This window comes from Procambarus clarkii, chromosome 15, assembly GCF_040958095.1.
Source record: "Procambarus clarkii isolate CNS0578487 chromosome 15, FALCON_Pclarkii_2.0, whole genome shotgun sequence".
Classification (NCBI taxonomy): domain Eukaryota; kingdom Metazoa; phylum Arthropoda; class Malacostraca; order Decapoda; family Cambaridae; genus Procambarus; species Procambarus clarkii.
In genome coordinates this window covers 24114091-24138177 of record NC_091164.1, presented here as the reverse complement: position 1 = coordinate 24138177, position 24087 = coordinate 24114091, and the positions used below count along the sequence as shown (strand labels likewise).

The following is a 24087-nucleotide window of genomic DNA, read 5'->3' as shown; positions in this document are numbered from 1 at the left end:
TCTCCACCTCACCTCCAGCCCTGGCACAGCCACCACGCCCACCCAGCCACCACGCCCACCCAGCCACCACGCCCACCCAGCCACCACGCCGCCGCCTCCCGCCGCTCAAGGACACGTCAGAATGACAAAACCATGATCAAGTTCCTCGAAAAATATCCAACGTCAACCGCGGCGGATGGGCCACCGAACATTTTTAGCCTTCTGTTCCCGCACCCTCTTCTTGAATGTCAACTCCTCACCCTTCTTATAACCCGCCTTTTCCAAACCGTTTGGGCATAGAAGCGAAGGGACCTGGCCCCTTAATTAGCACCTATTTGAGGTGCGAGTTTTCACTGTGTACAGCCTACTGATAGGCGCCTCTTCCCGACCCCTACCTGTTGCTGTTCTCCTGTACATTGTACTCTTGCTTAAACAATATTAAATTTAATTTATATTAAGTTCGAATATGTATTAGCTTTATCTTATACAATTTAAATTTAACATGCATATTATGGTGCTAAACGAAGTATTTTTGATATGGTATATAAATTTTCACATGTACATAGATTTGTCTCAAATTATCCGGAGAACCTTGGCAAAATATTGCATCGAAACATTCTGATTGTGAGGAAGTACCAAGTGATTAAGTCTGAGTTTGCCTCACACTGTCAGAGTTTGAACAATGTGAGGCATAATTCCTCGGCTGACAGCCAAATCGTTGTATAGAGAACTGGTTAAACTCTGTGGAAGAGACGGATGGAGTGTCAGGTGGCTGGTGGTGAGCGACCAACTGTGCTGACCAGATGGTGGTGAGCGACCAACTGTGCTGACCAGATGGTGGTGAGCGACCAACTGTGCTGACCAGATGGTGGTGAGCGACCAACTGTGCTGACCAGATGGTGGTGAGCGACCAACTGTGCTGACCAGATGGTGGTGAGCGACCAACTGTGCTGACCAGATGGTGGTGAGCGACCAACTGTGCTGACCAGATGGTGGTGAGCGACCAACTGTGCTGACCAGATGGTGGTGAGCGACCAACTGTGCTGACCAGATGGTGGTGAGCGACCAACTGTGCTGACCAGATGGTGGTGAGCGACCAACTGTGCTGACCAACAAGTATGTATACTTGAGTCTGAAATATAGTTCAGGTGTGACTTAAACGCTCAGTGTAAATACACTCAATTGTTGGGTACTCCTTTCGGTATATAATTGTTGGGTACTCCTTTCGGTATACAATTGTTGGGTACTCTTCTCGGTATACAATTGTTGGGTACTCCTCTCGGTATACAATTGTTGTGTACTCTTCTCGGTATACAATTGTTGGGTACTCCTCTCGGTATACAATTGTTGGGTACTCCTCTTGGTATACAATTGTTGGGTACTCCTCTCGGTATACAATTGTTGGGTACTCCTCTTGGTATACAATTGTTGGGTACTCCTCTTGGTATACAATTGTTGGGTACTCCTCTCGGTATACAATTGTTGGGTACTCCTCTTGGTATACAATTGTTGGGTACTCCTCTTGGTATACAATTGTTGGGTACTCCTCTTGGTATACAATTGTTGGGTACTCCTCTTGGTATACAATTGTTGGGTACTCATCTCGGTATACAATTGTTTATTTCTCAAGTTCTAATAAACTTTTTGTTGCTTTGACCGTTTGCACTTACATTAACCTCATTACACTGTTAATGACTATTATGTTGCCTTGTCTCTTGTTTACACATCACAGGAGTCAATACAGAAGTTTAAAGAGTAACGTGAAAGCTTCTTCAGCTTGATTACCAAACCTATAAATAAGTTCCTCAAGATAAAGCTTCGCATATTTTAAAACAAATTATTTCTTACGTTGTATAATTGTATATCTTTGACCAATTTCACCGTGGACGCCGACCAAGCCATTCAACTGCCAGCATTTATCCACACTAACTGCTGCATTAAGTTTGATTTAATTTCCACTTTACAATTTAGCCCGAAATTTACGAACAAGGGACCACGTATCTCGGACCAAGACCATGAAGATAACTGAACCGGTTATCATGTACAATAATACAATAATTGTATTATTATTGCGTGTTGTGCATAACACTTTCTTGCATAGCAGTCACACAGGGTGATCTGTTTCCGTGGAACTCCAGTCTATTGCACATGCCATGTTGCAAATTACATTAAATATATATTGGAAAGTCTCTTGCAAGACACTTCCGGATTCCTTCGCTTGAATTGCTTTACTTTATTTGTTAGAGACAACGAGGGCATCAGGAGAGCTTACTTCACTCCCGAGAACTGACTTAATTTAAGCCGGTGACTAATCCCGTGTTGTGTTGCATACAGCCCCCGAGGGGGGGGAGGCACGGCCCTGCACTCTCACTCTAATGAAACTTTGTGTGTGTGTGTGTGGGTGTGTGTGTGTGGGTGTGTGTGTGTGTGTGTGGGTGTATACTCACCTAATTGTACTCACCTAGTTGTGCTTGCGAGGGTTGAGCTCTGACTCTCTGGTCCCGCCTTTCAACTGTCAATCAACTGTTACTAACTACTTACTATTTTTTCACACACCCCAGGAAGCAGTTCCGTAACAGATATCTAACTCCCAGGAACTTATTTACTGCTAGATAAAAGGGGCATCAGAGTGAAAGAAACTTTAGCCATTTGTTTCTTCCTTCTCATCGAACCTTGGCCACAGGATTACGAGTCCTGCACGCTGTCCAGTCAGCTACCAGATGCCCAGTCATCTACCAGACCCTAGTGTACCAGTGTATCATCCTAGACTCGCAGTACCGGTGCGAGTCGTGGATGATCTCGTCCTGGAACAAACTGTTTGTACTCTCACACCAAGAGATCATGGATCTTTGCCAGAGGTGCAAGAGCTGCACCTCAGTCCTACTTATTTCCCTGACTTTGTGGTTCAGCTTTCGGAAATTTTGAAAAGGAATAGAGCCTCATTACTACCAGGAGAAAAGGAGAAGGCTCTACCAGGAGAAAAGTTAGGTCTCCTCATATTACACATAAAATTCCCCATTGAGTAAGGAACTATGACTATTTATGTAACAGCATACCGTTTACCCCATTCTCAGAGAGTAGAAGCTGATAGACCAACCCGTTCTCGCAAATTTAATAAGTCAATATTGACTTATTAGTTGCGTGCATAGGTGATATACTAAACATAATAGTTTCTATTGAAAAGCTTCATAGAAAACACCGACCTAACCTAACCTACTTAGTATGTTAAAGTAAGCATCTTATAGCTTCGTAATTACAATTGTTACTTAACCTATTATAGGTATAGGTTAGGTAATAATTGTAATTACGAAGCAATAAGATGCTTATCTTAACATACTAAGTAGGTTAGGTAAGGTCAGTGTTTTCTATGAAGCTTTTCAAGGGAAACTATTATGTTAAGTATGTCACCTATGCACATATTTAATAAGTCAATATTGACTTATTAAATTTGCGAGAACGGGTTGGATAGACTCATAGAGGAAATGTTACAGATTGATGTAATTGAGTCGAGTAATTCGCCATGGAACGCTCCATTGATTCTTGTACCAAAGCGAGATGGGACTTGGAGACCTGTAATCGATTATCGCAAGCTTAACAGAGTAACAATACCTGATCGTTTCCCACTTCCAGTTCTAAATGATTTGTTGCAAAGTATTGGTCGAAACAAAGTATTCTCAACGTTAGATTTGTTGCAGGGATTCTGGCAAATCCCCCTTGATGAGGAAAGTAAACAATTGACAGCCTTTAGTACTCCCAATGGTCATTTTCATTTCAAAAGAATGCCGTTTGGTTTGTGTAGTAGTCCAATAACCTTTTCACGGCTCATGACGAATCTATTTCGTAGATTGATAGGAAGTACTCTTCTAGTTTACCTTGATGATCTCATAATCATGTCGCAAGATGTTCAGACTCATTTCCAGAATCTTGAGAAAGTACTTGCAAAGCTCGTAGAAGCTAATTTAAAAATAAAACTTGCGAAATGTTCATATTTAAAGAAGAAGATTAATTTCCTCGGTCATACAGTTACACCTTCAGGTATTACATTGAATGAATAGAAAATTATTGTTGCCCGTGATTTTCCAATGCCTCGTACCGCAGAAGCCGTAAGACAGTTCACAGGTCTTGTAGGATTTTATAGTTCGTTTATTGCTGGATTCTCTATTATAGCCGCTCCACTTTACAAGTTGCAAGGAAAAGATAAACCCTTTGTTTGGGAAGAAGCCCAAGAACAGTCATTCCAAAAACTCAAGGCAGCCTTGATCTCCTCACCTGTCCTTAGGTACCCAGACTTTTCTAAACCTTTTACATTGTTTACAGATGCTAGTAACATTGGTTAAGGTGCCGCATTACTTCAGACAGACGGTCACAGAGATCACACAATAGCTTATGCTAGCCATACATTACCTTAAGAAGAGAAAAATTATAGTGCAACAGAACGTGAAGCCTTGGCAGTTGTCTGGGCTCTTAAACATTTCAGGGATACAATTTATAATTACCCAGTTCATGTTCTTACAGATCAACAACCATTATTTCTTTTGTTCAAAAATAAGAATCCTGTTGGAAAGTTTGCTAGATATTTGCTCACAATTCAAATGAGGCCTTCGTCAACCAAGGCCACAGGTAAACCAGGGCCACAGGTCAACCAAGGCCTCAGGTCAACCAAGGTCTCAGGTCAACCATGGCCAAAGGTCAACCAAGGCCACAGGTCAACCAAGGCCACAAGTCAACCAAGGTCTCAGGTCAACCATAGCCAAAGGTAAACCAAGGCCATATGTAAACCAAGGCCTAAGGTCAACCATGGCCACAGGTCAACCAAGGCCTCAGATCAACCAAGGCCACAGGTCAACAAACACCACAGGTCAACCAAGGCCTCAGGTCAACCAAGGCCTCAGGTCAACCAGGGCCAAAGGTCAACCAAGGCCACAGGTCAATCAAGGTCACAGGTCAACCAGGGCCACAGGTCAACCAGGACCTCAGGTCAACCGAGGCCACAGGTCAACCAAGGCCTCAGGTCAACCAAGGTCTCAGGTCAACCATGGCCAAAGGTCAACCAAGGCCACAGGTCAACCAAGGCCTCAGGTCAACCAAGGCCTCAGGTCAACCAGGGCCACAGGTCAACCAAGGCCACAGGTCAGTCAAGGTCACAGGTCAACCAAGGCCACAGGTCAACCAAGGCCTCAGGTCAACCAAGGTCTCAGGTCAACCATGGCCAAAGGTCAACCAAGGCCACAGGTCAACCAAGGCCACAGGTCAACCAAGGCCACAGGTCAACCAAGGCCTCAGGTCAACCATGGCCAAAGGTCAACCAAGGCCACAGGTCAACCACGGCCTAAGGTCAACCATGGCCACAGGTCAACTAAGGCCTCAGGTCAACCAGGACCACAGGTCAACCAAGGCCATAGGTCAATCAAGGCCACAGGTCAACCAGGGCCATAGGTCAACCAGGACCTCAGGTCAACCGAGGCCACAGGTCAACCAAGGCCTCAGGTCAACCAAGGTCTCAGGTCAACCATGGCCAAAGGTCAACCAAGGCCACAGGTCAACCAAGGCCACAGGTCAACCAAGGCCACAGGTCAACTAAGGCCTCAGGTCAACCATGGCCAAAGGTCAACCAAGGCCACAGGTCAACCAAGGCCTAAGGTCAACCATGGCCACAGGTCAACCAAGGAATCAGGTCAACCATGGCCACAGGTCAACCAAGGTCTCAGGTCAACCATGGCCAAAGGTCAACCAAGGCCACAGGTCAACCAAGGCCACAGGTCAACCAAGGCCACAGGTCAACTAAGGCCTCAGGTCAACCATTGCCAAAGGTCAACCAAGGCCACAGGTCACCCAAGGCCTAAGGTCAACCATGGCCACAGGTCAACCAAGGCCTCAGGTCAACCAAGGCCACAGGTCAACCAAGACCACAGGTCAACCAAGGCCCTCAGGTCAACCAAGGCTTCAGGTCAACCAGGGCCACAGGTCAACCAACGCCTCAGGTCAACCAAGACCTCAGGTCAACCAAGGCCTCAGGTCAACCAAGGCCACAGGTCAACCAAGGCCACAGGTCAAATAAGGCCTCAGGTCAACCAAGGCCACAGGTCAACCAATGCTTCAGGACAACCAGGGCCTCAGGTCAACCGAGGCCACAGGTCAACCAAGGCCACATGTCAAACAAGGCCTTAGGTCAACCAAGGCTTTAGGTACACAAGGGCCACAGGTCAACCAAGGCCACAGGTCAAATAAGGCCTCAGGTCAACCAAGGCCTCAGGTCAACCAAGGCTACAGGTCAACTAAGGCCACAGGTCAACTAGGGCCTCAGGTCAACCAAGGTCTCAGGTCACCCAAGGCCTCAGGTCAACCAAAGCTTCAGGTCAACCAAGGGCACAGGTCAACCAAGGCCACAGTTCAACCAAGGCCACAGGTCAACTAAGGCTACAGGTCAACTAGGGCCACAGGTCAACCAAGGTCTCAGGTCACCCAAGGCCTCAGGTTAACCAAAGCTTCAGGTCAACCAAGGGCACAGGTCAACCAAGGCCACAGTTCAACCAAGGCCACAGGTCAACGAAGGCCTCAGGTCAACCAAGGTCTCAGGTCAACCAGGGGCTCAGGTCAACCAAGGCCTTAGGTCAACCAGGGCCTCAGGTCAACCAAGGCCACAGGTCAACCAAGGTCTCAGGTCAACCAGGGCCACAGGTCAACCAAGGTTTCAGGTCAACTAGGGCCTCAGGTCAACCAGGGTCACAGGTCAACCAAGACCTCATGTCAACCAGGGCCACAGGTCTACCAAGGCCTCAGGTCAACCAAGGCCACAGGTCAACCAAGGCCTCAGGTCAACCAAGGCCTTAGGTCTACCAGGGCCACCGGTCAACCAGGGCCACAGGTCAATCAGGGCCTCAGGTCAACCAGGGCCACAGGTAAACCATGGTCACAGGTCAACCAGGGCCTCAGGTCAACCAGGGCCTCAGGTCAACCAAGACCTCAGGTCAACCATGGCCTCAGGTCAACCAGGGCTACAGGTCAACCAAGGACACAGGTCAATCAAGGCCTCAGGTCAACCAAGACCTCATGTCAACCATGGCCTCAGGTCAACCATGGCCTCAGGTCAACTAAGGCCACAGGTCAACCAGGGCCACAGGTCAACCAAGGCTTCAGGTCAACCCAGACCTCAGGTCAACCAAGGTCACAGGTCAACCAGGGCCACAGGTCAACCAAGGCCACAGGTCATCCATGGCGTCACGTCAACCAAGGCCACAGGTCAACCATGGCCACAAGTCAACCAAGGCCTCAGGTCAACTAGGGCCACAGGTCAACCAGGGCCACAGGTCAACCAAGGCGTCAAGTCAACCAAGGCGTCAGGTCAACCAAGGCCGCAGGTCAACCAAGGCCTCAGGTCAACCAGGGCCACAGGTCAACCAGGGCCACAGGTCAACCAAGGCGTCAGGTCAACCAAGGCGTCAGGTCAACCAAGGCTTCAGGTCAACCAAGGCCTCAGGTCAACCAGGCCCTCAGGTCAACCAGGGCCACAGGTCAACCAAGGCCACAGGTCAACCAAGGCCACAGGTCAACCAAGGCCACAGGTCAACCAAGGCCTCAGGTCAACCAAGGCCTTGTAACAAACTAGGCTGGTTGTAAGAATTATCCAGAGTGGTTTATCGACAAAAGAAAATGGGAAGCTGGGCCCGCGTGGTGACCCGGGACCTGACCCCAGGGAATTCGCTGTGAAAATAATCGACGCCTTGTTCATAGTTGCGTATAATGAACCATTCTATAGTATTCACTTACTTAGAGAAATTAGCCTTTATTCGTTTTGTAATAAAATTGTATTGTATAATATTACTGGGTACAATATCAAGAGTATTCTAATTATTGAGTTAAGTCACCATCAGTGACGTCACGAATCAGATCTAAGTTGTAAGGCGGAGTGATCTGGCGGTCATAGGTCATCGGAGTTGACATGTCCACTATTTCTCCAAATTCAAATAACCCTTTTGGGGATCGGGAACAGCTCTGCCGTTAGATGCTTGTGTAATTTAACTTCAGTAAAATAATTCAACCAGTCTGGATCAATTAAGTACAACAGAGGTTAATTCTTATAACTTAAACCTTGCTAAATAACTTGGTAAGCGATGCGGAACAATACAATGCGCTAGTCTGGGGAAGACCAGAGAGAGGGAGATCAGTGTGGACTCGAGATCAACTGGGAGAGGTCAACCATCTTACCTCCCTCAAGATCAGCCCCAACATCTGAGCTGGTCGCCCAAGGTAGAGTTGCTTTATGAGTTCTTATAGGGATAGTCAATTCATTGCCGTTCAGGTCAAGTAGGGAGTGATAACCATTTACATTTTGTTTTAGTTTTCTTTTAATAAATTAATTAGTTAATAATTTGCATTTTTATTATTTCCATGTGTATGTATATGTATATGAATTTGTCCTGGTCACGTGGTCCCTACGAGGCAGAGCTGAATTGGGCGCCGATTCCAACACCAAATCGGGAGTCATCTTTACCGTGTAATTAATTCCACACTCAAGGTCATCGGTTATAGTGGGGATCAAGCCCCAAGGTTGATTAATTAGCATGATCGATCCAGACCTCGATTATTGCTCAGTGTTACTGGTCTGGTGGTGGCGGCGGAGGCGACTCTAGGGTTTTGCTCAAAGCCTAGGTCACATCATACTGGTTGTAGAATCCTAAGTCGGTCAATCGTCTTAGGACCACGTGGCGTGGAGTCAGCTTTAGTAAAAGTTTTGGAGTCCCTTGTAGAGAATAAATAGTAAGAATACGGGTAGAGGGAGAAAAAGAAGGAAAGATAATTCGAGAAACCCTCCCCATGTTACAGCCTCAGGTCAACCAAGGTCTCAGGTCAACCAAGGCCACAGGTCAACCAAGGCCACAGGTCAACCAAGGCCTCAGGTCAACCAAGGCCACAGGTCAACCAAGGCCACAGGTCAACCAATGCTTCAGGTCAACCAGGGCCACAGGTCAACCAAGGCCACAGGTCAAACAAGGCCTCAGGTCAACCAAGGCTTCAGGTCAACAAGGGCCACAGGTCAACCAAGGGCACAGGTCAACCAAGGTCACAGGACAACCAAGGCCACAGGTCAACTAAGGCCACAGGTCAACTAGCGCCAAAGGTCAACCAAGGTCTCAGGTCACCCAAGGCCTCAGGTCACCCAAGGCCTCAGGTCAACCAAGGGCACAGGTCAACCAAGGCCACAGTTCAACCAAGGCCACAGGTCAACGAAGGCCACAGGTCAACCAAGGTCTCAGGTCACCCAAGGCCTTAGGTCAACCAGGGCCTCAGGTCAACCAAGGCCACAGGTCAACCAAGGCCTTAGATCAACCAGGGCCTCAGGTCAACCAAGGCCACAGGTCAACCAAGGTCTCAGGTCAACCAGGGCCACAGGTCAACCAAGGTTTCAGGTCAACTAAGGCCTCAGGTCAGCCAAGGCCTCAGGTCAACCAGGGTCACAGGTCAACCAAGGCCTCAGGTCAACCAGGGCCACAGGTACACCAAGGCCTCAGGTCAACCAAGGCCACAGGTCAACCAAGGCCTCAGGTCAACCAAGGCCTTAGGTCTACCAGGGCCACCGGTCAACCAGGGCCACAGGTCAACCAGGGCCTCAGGTCAACCAGGGCCACAGGTAAACCAAGGTCACAGGTCAACCAGGGCATCAGGTCAACCAGGGCCTCAGGTCAACCTAGACCTCAGGTCAACCATTGCCTCAGGTCAACCAGGGCCACAGGTCAACCAAGGACACAGGTCAATCAAGGCCTCAGGTCAACCAAGCCCTCAGGTCAACCATGGCCTCAGGTCAACCATGGCCTCAGGTCAACCAAGGCCACAGGTCAATCAAGGCCAAAGGTCAACCAGGGCCACAGGTCAACCATTGCCTCAGGTCAACCAAGACCTCAGGTCAACCAAGGTCACAGGTTAACCAGGGCCACAGGTTAACCAAGGCCACAGGTCAACCATGGCCACAAGTCAACCAAGGCCTCAGGTCAACCAAGGCCTCGGGTCAATCAGGGCCACAGGTCAACCAGGGCCACAGGTCAACCAAGGCGTCAGATCAACCAAGGCGTCAGGTCAACCAAGGCCACAGGTCAACCAAGGCCTCAGGTCAACCAAGGCCACAGGTCAACGAAGGACACAGGTTAATCAAGGCTTCAGGTCAATCAAGACCTCAGGTCAACCAAGGCCTCAGGTCAACCATGGCCTCAGGTCAACCAAGGCCTCAGGTCAATCAAGTCCACAGGTCAACCAGAGCCACAGGTCAACCAAGGACACAGGTCAATCAAGGCTTCAGGTCAACCAAGACCTCAGGTCAACCGTGGCCTCAGGTCAACCATGGCGTCAGGTCAACCAAGGCCACAGGTACACCAGGGTCACAGGTCAATCAAGGCCTCAGGTCAATCAAGGCCTCAGGTCAACCAGGGCCTCATGTCAACCAGGGCCACAGGTCAACCATGGCCTCAGGTACACCAGGGTCACAGGTCAACCAGGGCCTCAGGTCAACCAGGGCCACAGGTCAACCAAGGCCACAGGTCAACCAAGGCCACAGGTCAACCAAGGCCACAGGCCAACCAAGGCCACAGGTCAACCAAGGCCACAGGTCAACCAAGGCCTCAGGTCAACCAGGGCCACAGGTCAACCAAGGCCTCAGGTCAACCAAGGCCTCAGGTCAACCAAGGCCACAGGTCAACGAAGGCCTCAGGTCAACCAGGGCCACAGGTCAACCAAGGCCACAGGTCAACCAAGGCCACATGTCAAACAAGGCCTCAGGTCAACCAAGGCCTCAGGTCAACCAAGGCCACAGGTCAACCAAGGCCACAGGTCAACCAAGGCCTCAGGTCAACCAAGGCTTCAGGCTAGCACTCTAAAGATCTTTACAAGATGTTGAGTTCTACAAAATCGGTGTAGGTGAAAGGATGTCCATTTACTCTTTACAGCTATATCGCTCTAAGCTGTCATTAACTCTTATAAACGTCTTCAGTGTGGTCGAGAAGGGGGAAGGAGGAGGGTGGTGGTGAAGGGAGAGGGTGGTGGTGAAGGGAGAGGGTGGTGGTGATGGGAGAGGGTGGTGGTGAAGGGAGAGGGTGGTGGTGAAGGGAGAGGGTGGTGGTGAAGGGAGAGGGTGGTGGTGAAGGGAGAGGGTGGTGGTGAAGGGAGAGGGTGGTGGTGAAGGGAGAGGGTGGTGGTGAAGGGAGAGGGTGGTGGTGAAGGGAGAGGGTGGTGGTGATGGGAGAGGGTGGTGGTGATGGGAGAGGGTGGTGGTGAAGGGAGAGGGTGGTGGTGATGAGAGAGGGTGGTGGTGAAGGGAGAGGGTGGTGGTGATGGGAGAGGGTGGTGGTGAAGGGAGAGGGTGGTGGTGATGGGAGAGGGTGGTGGTGAAGGGAGAGGGTGGTGGTGAAGGGAGAGGGTGGTGGTGAAGGGAGAGGGTGGTGGTGAAGGGAGAGGGTGGTGGTGAAGGGAGAGGATGGTGGTGAAGGGAGAGGGTGGTGGTGAAGGGAGAGGGTGGTGCTGAAGGGAGAGGGTGGTGGTGAAGGGAGAGGGTGGTGGTGAAGGGAGAGGGTGGTGGTGAAGGGAGAGGGTGGTGGTGAAGGGAGAGGATGGTGGTGAAGGGAGAGGGTGGTGGTGAAGGGAGAGGGTGGTGCTGAAGGGAGAGGGTGGTGGTGAAGGGAGAGGGTGGTGGTGAAGGGAAAGGGTGGTGGTGAAGGGAGAGGGTGGTGGTGAAGGGAGAGGGTGGTGGTGAAGGGAGAGGGTGGTGGTGAAGGGAGAGGGTGGTGATGATGGGAGAGGGTGGTGGTGAAGGGAGAGGGTGGTGGTGAAGGGAGAGGGTGGTGGTGAAGGGAGAGGGTGGTGGTGAAGGGAGAGGGTGGTGGTGATGGGAAAGGGTGGTGGGGAAGGGAGAGGGTGGTGGTGAAGGGTGAGGGTGGTGGTGATGGGAGAGGGTGGTGGTGAAGGGAGAGGGTGGTGGTGATGGGAGAGGGTGGTGGTGAAGGGAGAGGGTGGTGGTGATGGGAGAGGGTGTTGGTGAAGGGAGAGGGTGGTGGTGATGGGAGAGGGTGGTGGTGAAGACATCATAAGAAGGAAGGGGAAACGCCATGCAACCTCTGAAGTGACAACTAACACAACACCTATACCCCCTATTAGACTATTTTACAGGAACTTCTTTTCCACAGCTCATAAAACGGAGGAAAGGGTCCTGAAAGATATTGTTAATAGGAACGTTATCCCTACAGACAAAAGTCAGAAGATACAACTAACGATTTGCTATAAAACCGAAAAAACGGCCAACCTACTCATGAGAAACTCTGCAGACACAAATCAGAACGCCTTAAAGGAGACCAACGTCATCTATACCTTCAAATGCCCACTTGGGGATTGTAAGTCCCAAAGAACTCAGTATATAGGCAAGACAACACAACCAGACCATCACCAGAGAAGTCTTAACAAACAACACACAAATCATCGATAGATATAGCGATAGCAGGTGGCTTGACATCTGCAAGGCACTACACATCAAAAAGTCAACACCATCAATCAACAGCCAATTAATGCACAACTATATTCTACTCACTTCAAGACTCCGCACCAAAACAGAAGCATCAAGAGGAAGTATGAGCCAATAGCCCCTTTGCACTTACTTCCATTTTCCCTATCATTTATCCAATTTATACCCATTGTTGTTTTGTCTTGTGTTGAAAGTTTGTTCACCTCATCCAAAACTGTTGCAACATATCACCTCACCCAAACGCGAGTATATAAGACAAGCTGTTCAGTGTAAGCATAAGTGAAACTCTGTTTAGTGTTTCCAGGTTACAGTTGTGTGTGTGTAAACTAAAGTCTTTGAAAATGTAATAAGTTATCAGGAAACGCGTTCAGTGTCACGTCAGACTAGAAATAAAAATTAATTTTGGAGATTTGTTTTTTCAATTACCATCGAAAGTAAACACAAACATAAGAAATATTGAGAAAATTCGTGTTAGAATTATTAATCTTACTTTTTCGGTCATATTTAACAATGTGAAATAATCTCCCGCAACCCAGACATCACTGGGCAAATACAAAATGTTCTTCCATACATTCTCATTGTCGAGCCACCGGACTGCACTCTCCTGGGTGCCCCCATTGGCCCATGAGCAATCGAGGAGGTCCTGGCTGCAAAAATCACTGATCTAAAGAGAATGCTGGACAGGATTGACAAGATTGATGGCCATGATGCTCTCTTTCTCCTTACAAGATGCCTGTCTCTCCCTAAGTTGACCTACTTTCTGAGATGTTCTCCATCCTACAGCAGCCCTAAGTTAAATGTGTATGACACCCTTCTGAGGTCCATGCTGGTGAAAGTCCTGAACTTGCCATTGGACGACTCTCAGTGGGAGCAAGCAACCCATCATGTAAGACTCGGCGGCCTTGGTGTCCGCACAGCCTCCCAAATTGCTCTACCAGCCTTCCTTTCCTCCTCTCATGCATCGCACGACCTCGTCAGAGATATCTTCCCTGCAACCCTGAGAGATTCAGCAGGAATACACGATCCTGCTTTCACTGAATGTTCAAATCAGTGGGATATTCTTGCAGCCCCAGCAACCATTATAGAGCCAACAAAACAACACAAACAGTCCGGCTGGGACCACCCTCTAGTGGAAAAAGTAGCTGATGCCATGCTCAGCACCGCAACATCAGACAAGGAGAAAGCCCGCCTCAGAGCAGTGCGTGCCCCCCATGCAGGAGACTTCCTCCCGGCAGTACCCATGTCAGCAATGGGCACGTGCCTAGATCCAGAATCCCTTCGTGTAGCAGTGGCCCTCCGCCTTGGTGCCCCAATTCACACTGAATACAAGTGTATTTGCAACAGGGTGGAAGCAGACCAATATGGACTGCGTGGGTTGCATTGTGGAAGCACAAAGGGCTGGCATGCAAGACACAACGAGGTCAATGACATCATCAAGAGAAGCCTCGTCTCAGCTAGGTGCCCAGCAGAGAGAGAACCTCGCATCCTAGGGGTCCAAAACCCGGATTTCCCCGCACTCCGCCCTGATGGCATCACCATATACTCATGCTAGGAGGGTAGACAGTTGGTGTGGGCCTACACACGTGTATCCACCCTGGCTAACACCTATGTACACTTTGGAGCTGATCAAGCAGATGGGGCGGCCAACCACAGGGAAACAGCTAAATCACTCAAGTACAGGCGACTAGAAGGTCAATACCTCTTTGTTCCCATAGCGTCTGAGACGCATGGCCCCTGGGGCACGAGTGCCTTGGGATTTCTCAAGCAATTGGGTTCCAAGCTCATTGACGTCACAAGAGACCCAAGGGCTTCCAGTTATTTTGTTTCAGCGCCTCAGTGTGGCGATCCAGAGGGGAAATGCTTGCTGCGTCCTCGGTTCCTGCCCGGAAGCGGAGGAGCTTCAAGAGATCCATAACCTTTAGACATTTGTCTTGTATGTTTTGTAAACTTTAAATACACAATAACAATAAAGCAAAAAAAAAAAAAAGGGAAGGGGGTGGTAGGAGAAAAGCACACAGAAACTGTATTGGAGGGGACCTACATTCCCTCCAATGCGTTATGTGTAGTTTCCTCTGAGGCTATTGGTCCCCCTTCTACCAGCCAGAGATGGTACTAACTTCCTATATATATATATATATATATATATATATATATATATATATATATATATATATATATATATATATATATATATATATATATATATATATATATATATATAAATATATATATATATATATATATATATATATATATATATATATATATATATATATATATATATATATATATATATATATATATATATATATATTAGTATATTTTGGTAGCAGTCTTTCCTGTAGACATATATTATTAAATATGACCGAAAAAGTAAGATTAATAATTCTAACACGAATTTTCTCAATCATTCGTACATTTCTTTTCACTGCTGGTGGTAATTCAAAAATCAATTCTCCAAAATTTATTTTTATTTCTAGTCTGACGCGACACTTGAGCGCGTTTCGTAAAACTTATTACATTTTCAAAGACTTTAGTTTACACATACACAACTGAATAGAACTTACACATCTCCGATTTGTTTATATCTACATTTGAGTGAGGTGGATGGGGGTGAGGTGGTATTAATAGGGTATTAAATTCATCAACACAAAACAGAACACGAAACAATGGGTATTGAATGGAAGTAATTGTAGAAAGCCTATTGGTCCATATTTCTTGATGCTTCTATATTGGAGCGGAGTCTTGAGGTATGTAGAATATAGTTGTGCATTAATTGGCTGTTGATTGCTGGTGTTGACTTCTTAATGTGTAGTGCCTCGCAAACGTCAAGCTGTCTGCTATCGCTGTATCTATCGATGATTTCTGTGTTGTTTACTAGGATTTCTCTGGCGATGGTTTGGTTGTGGGAAGAGATTATATGTTCCTTAATGGAGTCCTGTTGCTCATGCATCGTTAAACACCTAGAAAGAGATGCTGTTGTCTTGCCTATATACTGGGTTTTTTGGAGCTTACAGTCCCCAAGAGGGCATTTGAAGGCATAGACGACGTTGGTCTCTTTTAAATCGTTTTGCTTTGTGTCTGGAGAGTTTCTCATGAGTAGGCTGGCCGTTTTTCTGGTTTTATAGTAAATCGTCAGTTGTATCCTCTGATTTTTGTCTGTAGGGATAACGTTTCTATTAACAATATCTTTCAGGACCCTTTCCTCCGTTTTATAAGATGTGGAAAAGAAGTTCCTTTAAAATAGTCTAATAGGGGTTATTGGTGTTGTGTTAGTTGTCTCTTCAGAGGTTGCATGGCGTTTCACTTTCCTTCTTATGATGTCTTCGACGAAACCATTGGAGAAGCCGTTGTTGACTAGGACCTGCCTTACCCTACAGAGTTCTTCGTCGACTTGCTTCCATTCTGAGCTGTGGCTGAGAGCACGGTCGACATATGCGTTAACAACACTCCACTTGTACCTGTCTGGGCAGTCGCTGTTGGCATTTAGGCACATTCCTATGTTCGTTTCCTTAGTGTAGACTGCAGTGTGGAAACCTCCGCTCTTTTCCATGACTGTTACATCTAGAAAGGGCAGCTTCCCATCCTTTTCCATCTCGTAAGTGAAACGCAGCACGGAACTCTGCTCAAAAGCCTCCTTCAGCTCCTGCAGATGTCTGACATCAGGTACCTGTGTAAAAATGTCGTCAACATACCTGCAGAATATGGCCGGTTTCAAGTTCATGTCGACTAAGACTTTTTGCTCGATGGTACCCATGTAGAAGTTTGCAAACAGGACACCTAAAGGAGAACCCATTGGCGACCCCATCTACTTGCTTATACATGTGCCCATCCGGGCTCAAGAAGGGTGCCTCTTTAGTACAAGCTTGGAGTAGTTTCCTTAGAATATTTTCTGGTATGTCAAGAGGAGTACAGGCTGGATCACGATACACTCTGTCGGCTATCATCCCGATTGTCTCGTCCACAGGTACGTTGGTGAACAGTGATTCTACGTCCAACGAGGCTCTTATCCCTGTGGCCCGTGTGCCCTGCAGTAAGTCAACAAATTCCTTTGGAGACTTCAGGCGGAAGGCGCAAGGGACATAAGGAGTCAGCAGGCCGTTGAGTCGCTTCGCCAGTCTGTACGTGGGTGTGGGTATCTGGCTAATGTTTGGCTGAAGTGGGTTTCCAGGCTTGTGTGTCTTGACATTTCCATACGCATATCCAGGTTTATATTCCCCAATAATTTTTGGCAGGTGGAGTCCTGATTTCTTGGCGTTCACAGTTTCGATCAGTTTGTTGACCTTTGCTTTCAATTCGGCTGTAGTGTCCTTCGTTACCCTTTGGAATTTAGTTTGGTCAGAGAGTATGAGGTTCATTTTCGCCAGATATTCGTCTTTTTTAAGAATGACATATATTGGCGACATGTCACCTCTCCTGACAACTATCTCCTTGTTCTCACGAAGGCTTTTAGCTGCCGCTTTGAGCTCGGGGGACAGTATGGTGCTTCTGTAATTGCCTCGATTATTTCCTCCTTCCGCAATAAGTTCTGCTTGTAAGGTATCTTTGGTAGTGACCTTCTTTTGTGTCTCGAGGTCGAATATGTCGTTCAACAGAATTTCCAACTCCACTTTCCGGGCCATCTCACTCGGTCTGGACATAACGTGACAGTTTATGCCCAGATTTAGGAGAGTGACTTGGTCCTCAGTGAGGTTAATTCCTGCAAGGTTCAGGAAGCCATCTCTTGGTCGTGGAATTGCCATAGGTCCTCCATCTAACGTTGTACTAAATGTACTAAATACAAACTAAATTCCAATGGGTAACGAAGGACACTACAGCCGAATTGAAAGTAAAGGTCAACAAACTGATCGAAACTGTGAACGCCAAGAAATCCGGACTACTCCACCTGCCAAAAATTATTGGGGAATATAAACCTATATATATATATATATATATATATATATATATATATATATATATATATATATATATATATATATTCATAAACTTGCTTATCAACCATAATTTTGAAATAACTTCTAGACACACACCCACCAGGGGACTCGAACACTGGTCAACAAGGTGGCAGTTACTCACTGTATACACTACACTATACTACAGAGCCGTAAAGAGGTAGGAATTCTGGGGTATTTAACCAACCTGAACTCCAATCCTCTCCAGGCAATGAGTCTCCCAGATACACGGGTGTCCGAGATACACAGGTGTCCTGGATACACAGGTGTCCCGGATACACAGGTGTCCCGGATACACAAGTGTTCCAGATACACAGGTGTCCCGGATACACAGGTGTCCCGGATACACAGGTGTCCCGGTGAATCAAACCCTCATGACGGTCTTCCTGTCTATCGGAATTGAGAAAGCATCGTGAACTCAAAATAAATACCTCAATTATGGCGTGCCAGGATTGGTATAATATGATGATGGTATAATAAGTTTATTTCACAAGATTAAAAACATATTAGAGATCCTGGTTCAAATATGGTGTATGTTTACCTCAAGATAATAATAATATTCCTTGTCATTCTTTGGGAGCGCAAATACGGCTGCTGGTCTAAACTCCTGCGCTGCAAACATTTTGACAAAACTTCCACATGGTTTGAGGGCCTGTGAGGAAGTTGATGATTTTTGTATCAAACATCATGATAAAATTACAGCGAAGGGAAGGGATTGTTTTTTTCCTTTGGATGCTTTTCATCTGCCAAGTATAAATGAAATAATACAATTGTATTCAGGTATAGAGATTGTATTTAGAGTGTTCTTAACATCTTGACAATACGATTAAAATTTATATCGTCAACTACAGGTAATTTTCAGCTGAATGTTTACTTGTTATACATAATATCTGAGATGCTTGGACAAGCTTACTTTGTTTAATTATGAAAGTTGGAATTTATAACGGGAAAAATATTTTCTTTAAAAATAGAGGAAAAACTTTGCTAGAGAACAGTCAGTAAAATACTGAAACTTTCTCTCCGGTGAATATACCGCAAACACAAGTCCTGGATGGCTTAATTATTATTTGCGGAAGACGCTTCAGGGCACATGCATGCGCGCCTGCACACACACACACACACACACACACACACACACACACACACACACACACACACACACACACACACACACACACACACACACATGGAGTCCATATCTAGTCAAGGATAAGACTAAACTGGAAAAGGTTCAAAGGTTTGCCACCAGACTAGTACCCGAGCTGAGAGGTATGAGCTACGAGGAGAGACTATGGGAATTAAACCTCACTTCGCTGGAAGACAGAAGAGTTAGGGGGGACATGATCACCACATTCAAGATTCTGAAGGGGATTGATAGGGTAGATAAAGACAGTCTATTTAACACAAGGGGAACACGCACAAGGGGACACAGGTGGAAACTGAGTGCCCAAATGAGCCACAGAGATATTAGAAAGAACTTTTTTAGTGTCAGAGTGGTTGACAAATGGAATGCATTAGGGGGTGATGTGGTGGAGGCTCACTCCATACACAGCTTCAAGTGTAGATATGACAGAGCCCGATAGGCTCAGGAATCTGTACACCTGTTGATTGACGGTTGAGAGGCGGGACCAAAGAGCCAGAGCTCAACCCCCGCAAACACAACTAGGTGAGTACAACTAGGTGAGTACACACACACACATACACACACACATACATACACACACACACACACACACACACACACACACACACACACACACACACACACACACACACACACACACACACACACACACACACACACACACACACGCACGCACAGACACTCACACACATACACACACGAACACACACAGAAGAGAGAAGAGTTAGGGGGGACATGATCACCACATTCAAGATTCTCAAGGGAATTGACAGGGTAGATAAAGACGGGTTATTTACCACAAGGGGCACACGCACTAGGGAACACAGTTGGAAACTGAGTGCCCAAATGAGCCACAGAGATATTAGAAAGCACTTTTTTCGTGTGAGAGTGGTTGATAAATGGAATGCATTAGGAAGTGATGTGGTGGAGGCTGGCTCCATACACAGTTTCAAATGTAGATATGATAGAGCCCAATAGGCTCAGGAATCTGTGCACCAGTTGATTGACAGATGAGAGGCGGGGACCAAAGAGCCAAAGCTCAACCCCGCAAGCACAATTCGGTGAGTACAATTAGGTGAGTACACACACACACACACACACACACACACACACACACACACACACACACACACACACACACACACATACACACACACACACACACACACACACACATGGATTCAGGGAGGGTAAATCTTGCCTTACAGGCTTGATAGAATTCTACGATCAGGTGACACAGATTAAGCAAGAAAGAGAGGGCTGGGCGGACTGCATTTTCTTGGATTGTCGGAAAGCCTTTGACACAGTACCGCATAAGAGGCTGGTACATAAGCTGGAGAGACAGGCAGGTGTAGCTGGTAAGGTGCTCCAGTGGATAAGGGAGTATCTAAGCAATAGGAAGCAGAGAGTTACGGTGAGGGGTGAGACCTCCGATTGGCGTGAAGTCACCAGTGGAGTCCCACAGGGCTCTGTACTCGGTCCTATCTTGTTTCTGATATATGTAAATGATCTCCCGGAGGGTATCGATTCATTTCTCTCAATGTTTGCGGACGATGCTAAAATTATGAGAAGGATTAAAACAGAAGAGGACTGTTTGAGGCTTCAAGAAGACCTAGACAAGCTGAAGGAATGGTCGAACAAATGGTTGTTAGAGTTTAACCCAACCAAATGTAATGTAATGAAGATAGGTGTAGGGAGCAGGAGGCCAGATACAAGGTATCATCTGGGAGAGGAAATTCTTCAGGAGTCAGAGAAGGAAAAAGACTTGGGGGTTGATATCACGCCAGACCTGTCTCCTGCAGCACATATCAAGCGGATAACATCAGCGGCATATGCCACGCTGGCCAACATACGAACGGCATTCAGAAACTTGTGTAAAGAATCATTCAGAACTTTGTATACCACATATGTCAGGCCAATCCTGGAGTATGCAGCCCCAGCATGGAGTCCATATCTAGTCAAGGATAAGACTAAACTGGAAAAGGTTCAAAGGTTTGCCACCAGACTAGTACCCGAGCTGAGAGGTATGAGCTACGAGGAGAGACTACGGGAATTAAACCTCACTTCGCTGGAAGACAGAAGAGTTAGGGGGGACATGATCACCACATTCAAGATTCTGAAGGGGATTGATAGGGTAGATAAAGACAGTCTATTTAACACAAGGGGAACACGCACAAGGGGACACAGGTGGAAACTGAGTGCCCAAATGAGCCACAGAGATATTAGAAAGAACTTTTTTAGTGTCAGAGTGGTTGACAAATGGAATGCATTAGGGGGTGATGTGGTGGAGGCTGACTCCATACACAGTTTCAAGTGTAGATATGACAGAGCCCGATAGGCTCAAGAATCTGTACACCTGTTGATTGACGGTTGAGAGGCGGGACCAAAGAGCCAGAGCTCAACCCCCGCAAACACAACTAGGTGAGTACAACTAGGTGAGTACACACACACACACACACACACACACACACAAAGAAGTAAGACAGAGGAGGACAGTTTGAGTCTTCAAGAAGATCTAGACAAACTGAACGAATGGTCGAAAAAATGGTTGTTAGAGTTTAACCCGACCAATTGTAATGTAATGAAATAGGTGTTGGGAGCAGAAGGCCAAATACAAGGTATCATTTGGGAGATGAAATTCTTCTCCCAAAAGAATTGTGGTGCGAACAAAATTCGTCAGTGAATCACTTGTTCCGGAAGTATTCGAACGAAATCAGTTGTGAGTCGTGTGTAAACAGGTTTTCATTCATAAGTAGGGAGTTTGGTGGATACTTGGAATTACTTTTGGGTCATTGTTTGGAGGACGGGCTGTTCACTGAAGAATCTTGTTCAAACCACAACGCTGTAAATGCTTCACCCACGTACTACAAATACAAATAAACGCCAACAGAACCTAAACACCAAATATAACCAGTGCCTATTGTCACGGGGGGTGGGCCGGGGCTCTGCTAGCACTCAGCTGCTAGGGGCTCAAAAGGCCGAATACTCAGCCACTCCGACTCCCGGGATTCACCGGAGTCTCCTTGTAACGGGGGGTGGGGGAAATAGCTCTCTCTTGTCCATTATTCCACCCCACAGTTAACTAACGAGGCCGGGGGAAACAGCTCTCTCTAGTCCATTATCCCGTCCTCAGTTAGCTAACTATTCTAAAGCACCTCCAGAGTTCCTACGGCAGCCTCTCTCGTTCAACACCTTGTAAACTAGGTATTTGACTACCTAGGTGCGGGTACTACAAGGCGCCGTAACTTGATCAGCTACCCGAAGCTCTAGAGAACTCTAGAATACATTTCACTGCCACAAACGTATAAGAGAAACGAAAGGGAAAATATGAATAATGAAGTAATTAGTGAGGGTCTGGGGTGAGAGATATAGAGAGGTGGGAGGAGCGAGGAGGGTCGTCAGTTGAAAGTGAGAGTTTGGGAGAGGGGTGGAGGGAGAGGAGTAGACAGGTAGAAGTAGAAGAGTAGATAGTAGAAGTAGAAGAGTAGATAGTAGAAGAAGAAATGCTGCCACCATCCATTCAAGACAATTACATACAAGACAAGGAATGGAACTTGTCTGTATCACAATATTCTCAAATGTTATCAAGAGGTCATTATTAGTCTGTTCCATCTGTATCAGGTACTCATTAAAATCATGAACCCAGTAACAGCAGAGGCTTTCTCACCTCAACTCAAAAACTCTAGGGAACAAAGTTAAAGACAATTTAAACAATAAATTCAATTATATTTCTCATGATAAGTATCATAATTTAAGCAATTCAAATGTTCAAGTTTAATATGCAAAGTGAGTCATCATCCAAGAATTCGAGAACCCTACAACTTGACTGCCCCTGATCCTCACACAACAGTTGTAAACACGACCAAGTCACCTTAATGTTCAACTCACCAAGTGTCTGCCTATACCTGGATAGAGGGGGAGGGGGGAGTCTGTAGTTGACAGAGACTGTCCCGTCCCGCCGGCTGACAGCCTCCCTGGCTAGGCTGTCCTTCTGTTCTGCTCCGCTGGCTCCTATTCCTCTCTATGCTCTGCTCTCCGAGTATATATTGGGGAACCTAGTAACTAACTCCGCCCACAAGTAGATAGCCTCAGGCACTCTACCAAGCCACTCCTTAAACGTCGGCATGTTTGAAGGCCAATTATCAGAAGCAAGGTGGAATTCGCATGACTTGACCTCAGGTCAACTTGAGGTCATTAATGCTCAGAGGTGTGAGACTCAGGCCGACAACCTGGCGCCTCTCAAATCCTTGTGTGTTACTCATGAACTATATATATTTTTAAATAAAACTAAACCAAACACCTTTATGGTGTTATATCCTTGGTCACACAGGAGAGGACCAATAATGCCCACCGCCGCAGATCTTTGTTTCCACCACAAAAGGGGGTGCCACTGATTCACCCTGGAAGCCCTTCAGTCAAACACAGGGAAACTGCTGTTAACAGTTCTGGCCTAGACCCGTGGAGGAGTGAAGGAAGACTCAGGCTTACCTTATAACAATAACATCCCTGAGTCTTCCTGCCAGACAAAAAGGTTGCAGGAACTCCATTCCCGCCTGTCTTCTCTATCTTCTTCTTAACAAGGTCGCCGGCTGGGTTATTATATCTGCACCCCAGCGATGCAGTTCAGTGGGTGTATTATATATTGTGTGTTGCCAGACGGTTGCTACTCCCATAGATCTGCTATTGGACTGTCGGCCCAGGCTACTCTCCCAGGAAGGTCTGTGTGGCTTTACCTCTCTCTAGCCACTACGTTACTAGTTGCCACCATTCAGGCACTGATACTGATCGGATGGCTTAGGGTACACTTTTATATAAGTCTGTGCTGTATTTACCACTCTCCAGGCAATAAGAACTTCTATAGAGAATGTGGTGTTCCCTAGGGGGTACTATGATAACCTTCGTGTATGCTCATAGAGAAATATTATAATGGAGGCACACTTAAACACAATGATAAAATGTGTGAATTTACTGACCCAAATTACATGATCACACATACAATCACAAGTAATACATGAATATGAAAATAAGGATAATAAATTTGGAAATCGTCAGCCTCTTCTTCCACGACCTCCAACACTCCTTCAACTGAGCAGAAAGACAGGAGTCCCACACTCTCTCACAGGAGGGCCTCTTCACCACGTCGGCGTCTCTTCTTCACTGTCCTGCCATCCATACACACTGTTCCCTCCAACAGTCTTGGACACAAGCTGCCCTGCAGCCTATTCTACTACCAAAGTATTAATGTCCTATTGCCACATACATAAGTGAATATTGTGGCCTATCTAGCCTACTCACACAAGGGGTAATGGGAGGGAAAATGATCTACCTTACATTCCTGGCTCACGACGCCTGTCCCTCGATGGTGTGAGGTTTCCACGCTTCCTGAGTCGATCCTTGACGATCCAAAAACATTCCACAGGTCGTCAGGTGTCGTGAAGCCTTCGCGTCGTCGCCGTTCCAATCCCTGAGATTCAGCTACCCCAATCCTGGTTCATCAATGGGCACTGAGCTAA

General features: G+C 46.9%; 4 protein-coding genes across 4 annotated transcripts; 3 read left to right on the top strand and 1 right to left on the bottom strand.

The window, feature by feature from the left end:
* Nucleotides 1-1123: 1123 nt before the first annotated feature.
* On the bottom strand, nucleotides 1124-4309 carry LOC138365004 (uncharacterized). The gene is made up of 2 exons (XM_069325098.1): nucleotides 4249-4309; nucleotides 1124-1554 (listed from the first exon to the last, which is right to left on the bottom strand). Exons 1-2 carry the CDS (start codon nucleotides 4307-4309, stop codon nucleotides 1124-1126), a joined length of 492 nt encoding a protein of 163 aa, XP_069181199.1.
* A 467-nt stretch (nucleotides 4310-4776) lies between these two features.
* LOC138365003 (germ cell nuclear acidic protein-like) lies at nucleotides 4777-5415 on the top strand. Its single transcript, XM_069325097.1, has one exon. The coding sequence runs from the start codon at nucleotides 4777-4779 to the stop codon at nucleotides 5413-5415; it is 639 nt and encodes a 212-aa protein (XP_069181198.1).
* Nucleotides 5416-5490: 75 nt separating this feature from the next.
* Nucleotides 5491-6147, top strand: LOC138365002 (germ cell nuclear acidic protein-like). The gene has a single exon (XM_069325096.1). It carries the CDS (start codon nucleotides 5491-5493, stop codon nucleotides 6145-6147), a length of 657 nt encoding a protein of 218 aa, XP_069181197.1.
* Nucleotides 6148-9767: 3620 nt separating this feature from the next.
* Nucleotides 9768-10844, top strand: LOC138365001 (collagen alpha-1(XXVIII) chain-like). The gene has a single exon (XM_069325095.1). It carries the CDS (start codon nucleotides 9768-9770, stop codon nucleotides 10842-10844), a length of 1077 nt encoding a protein of 358 aa, XP_069181196.1.
* The last annotated feature ends 13243 nt before the right edge of the window (nucleotides 10845-24087 follow it).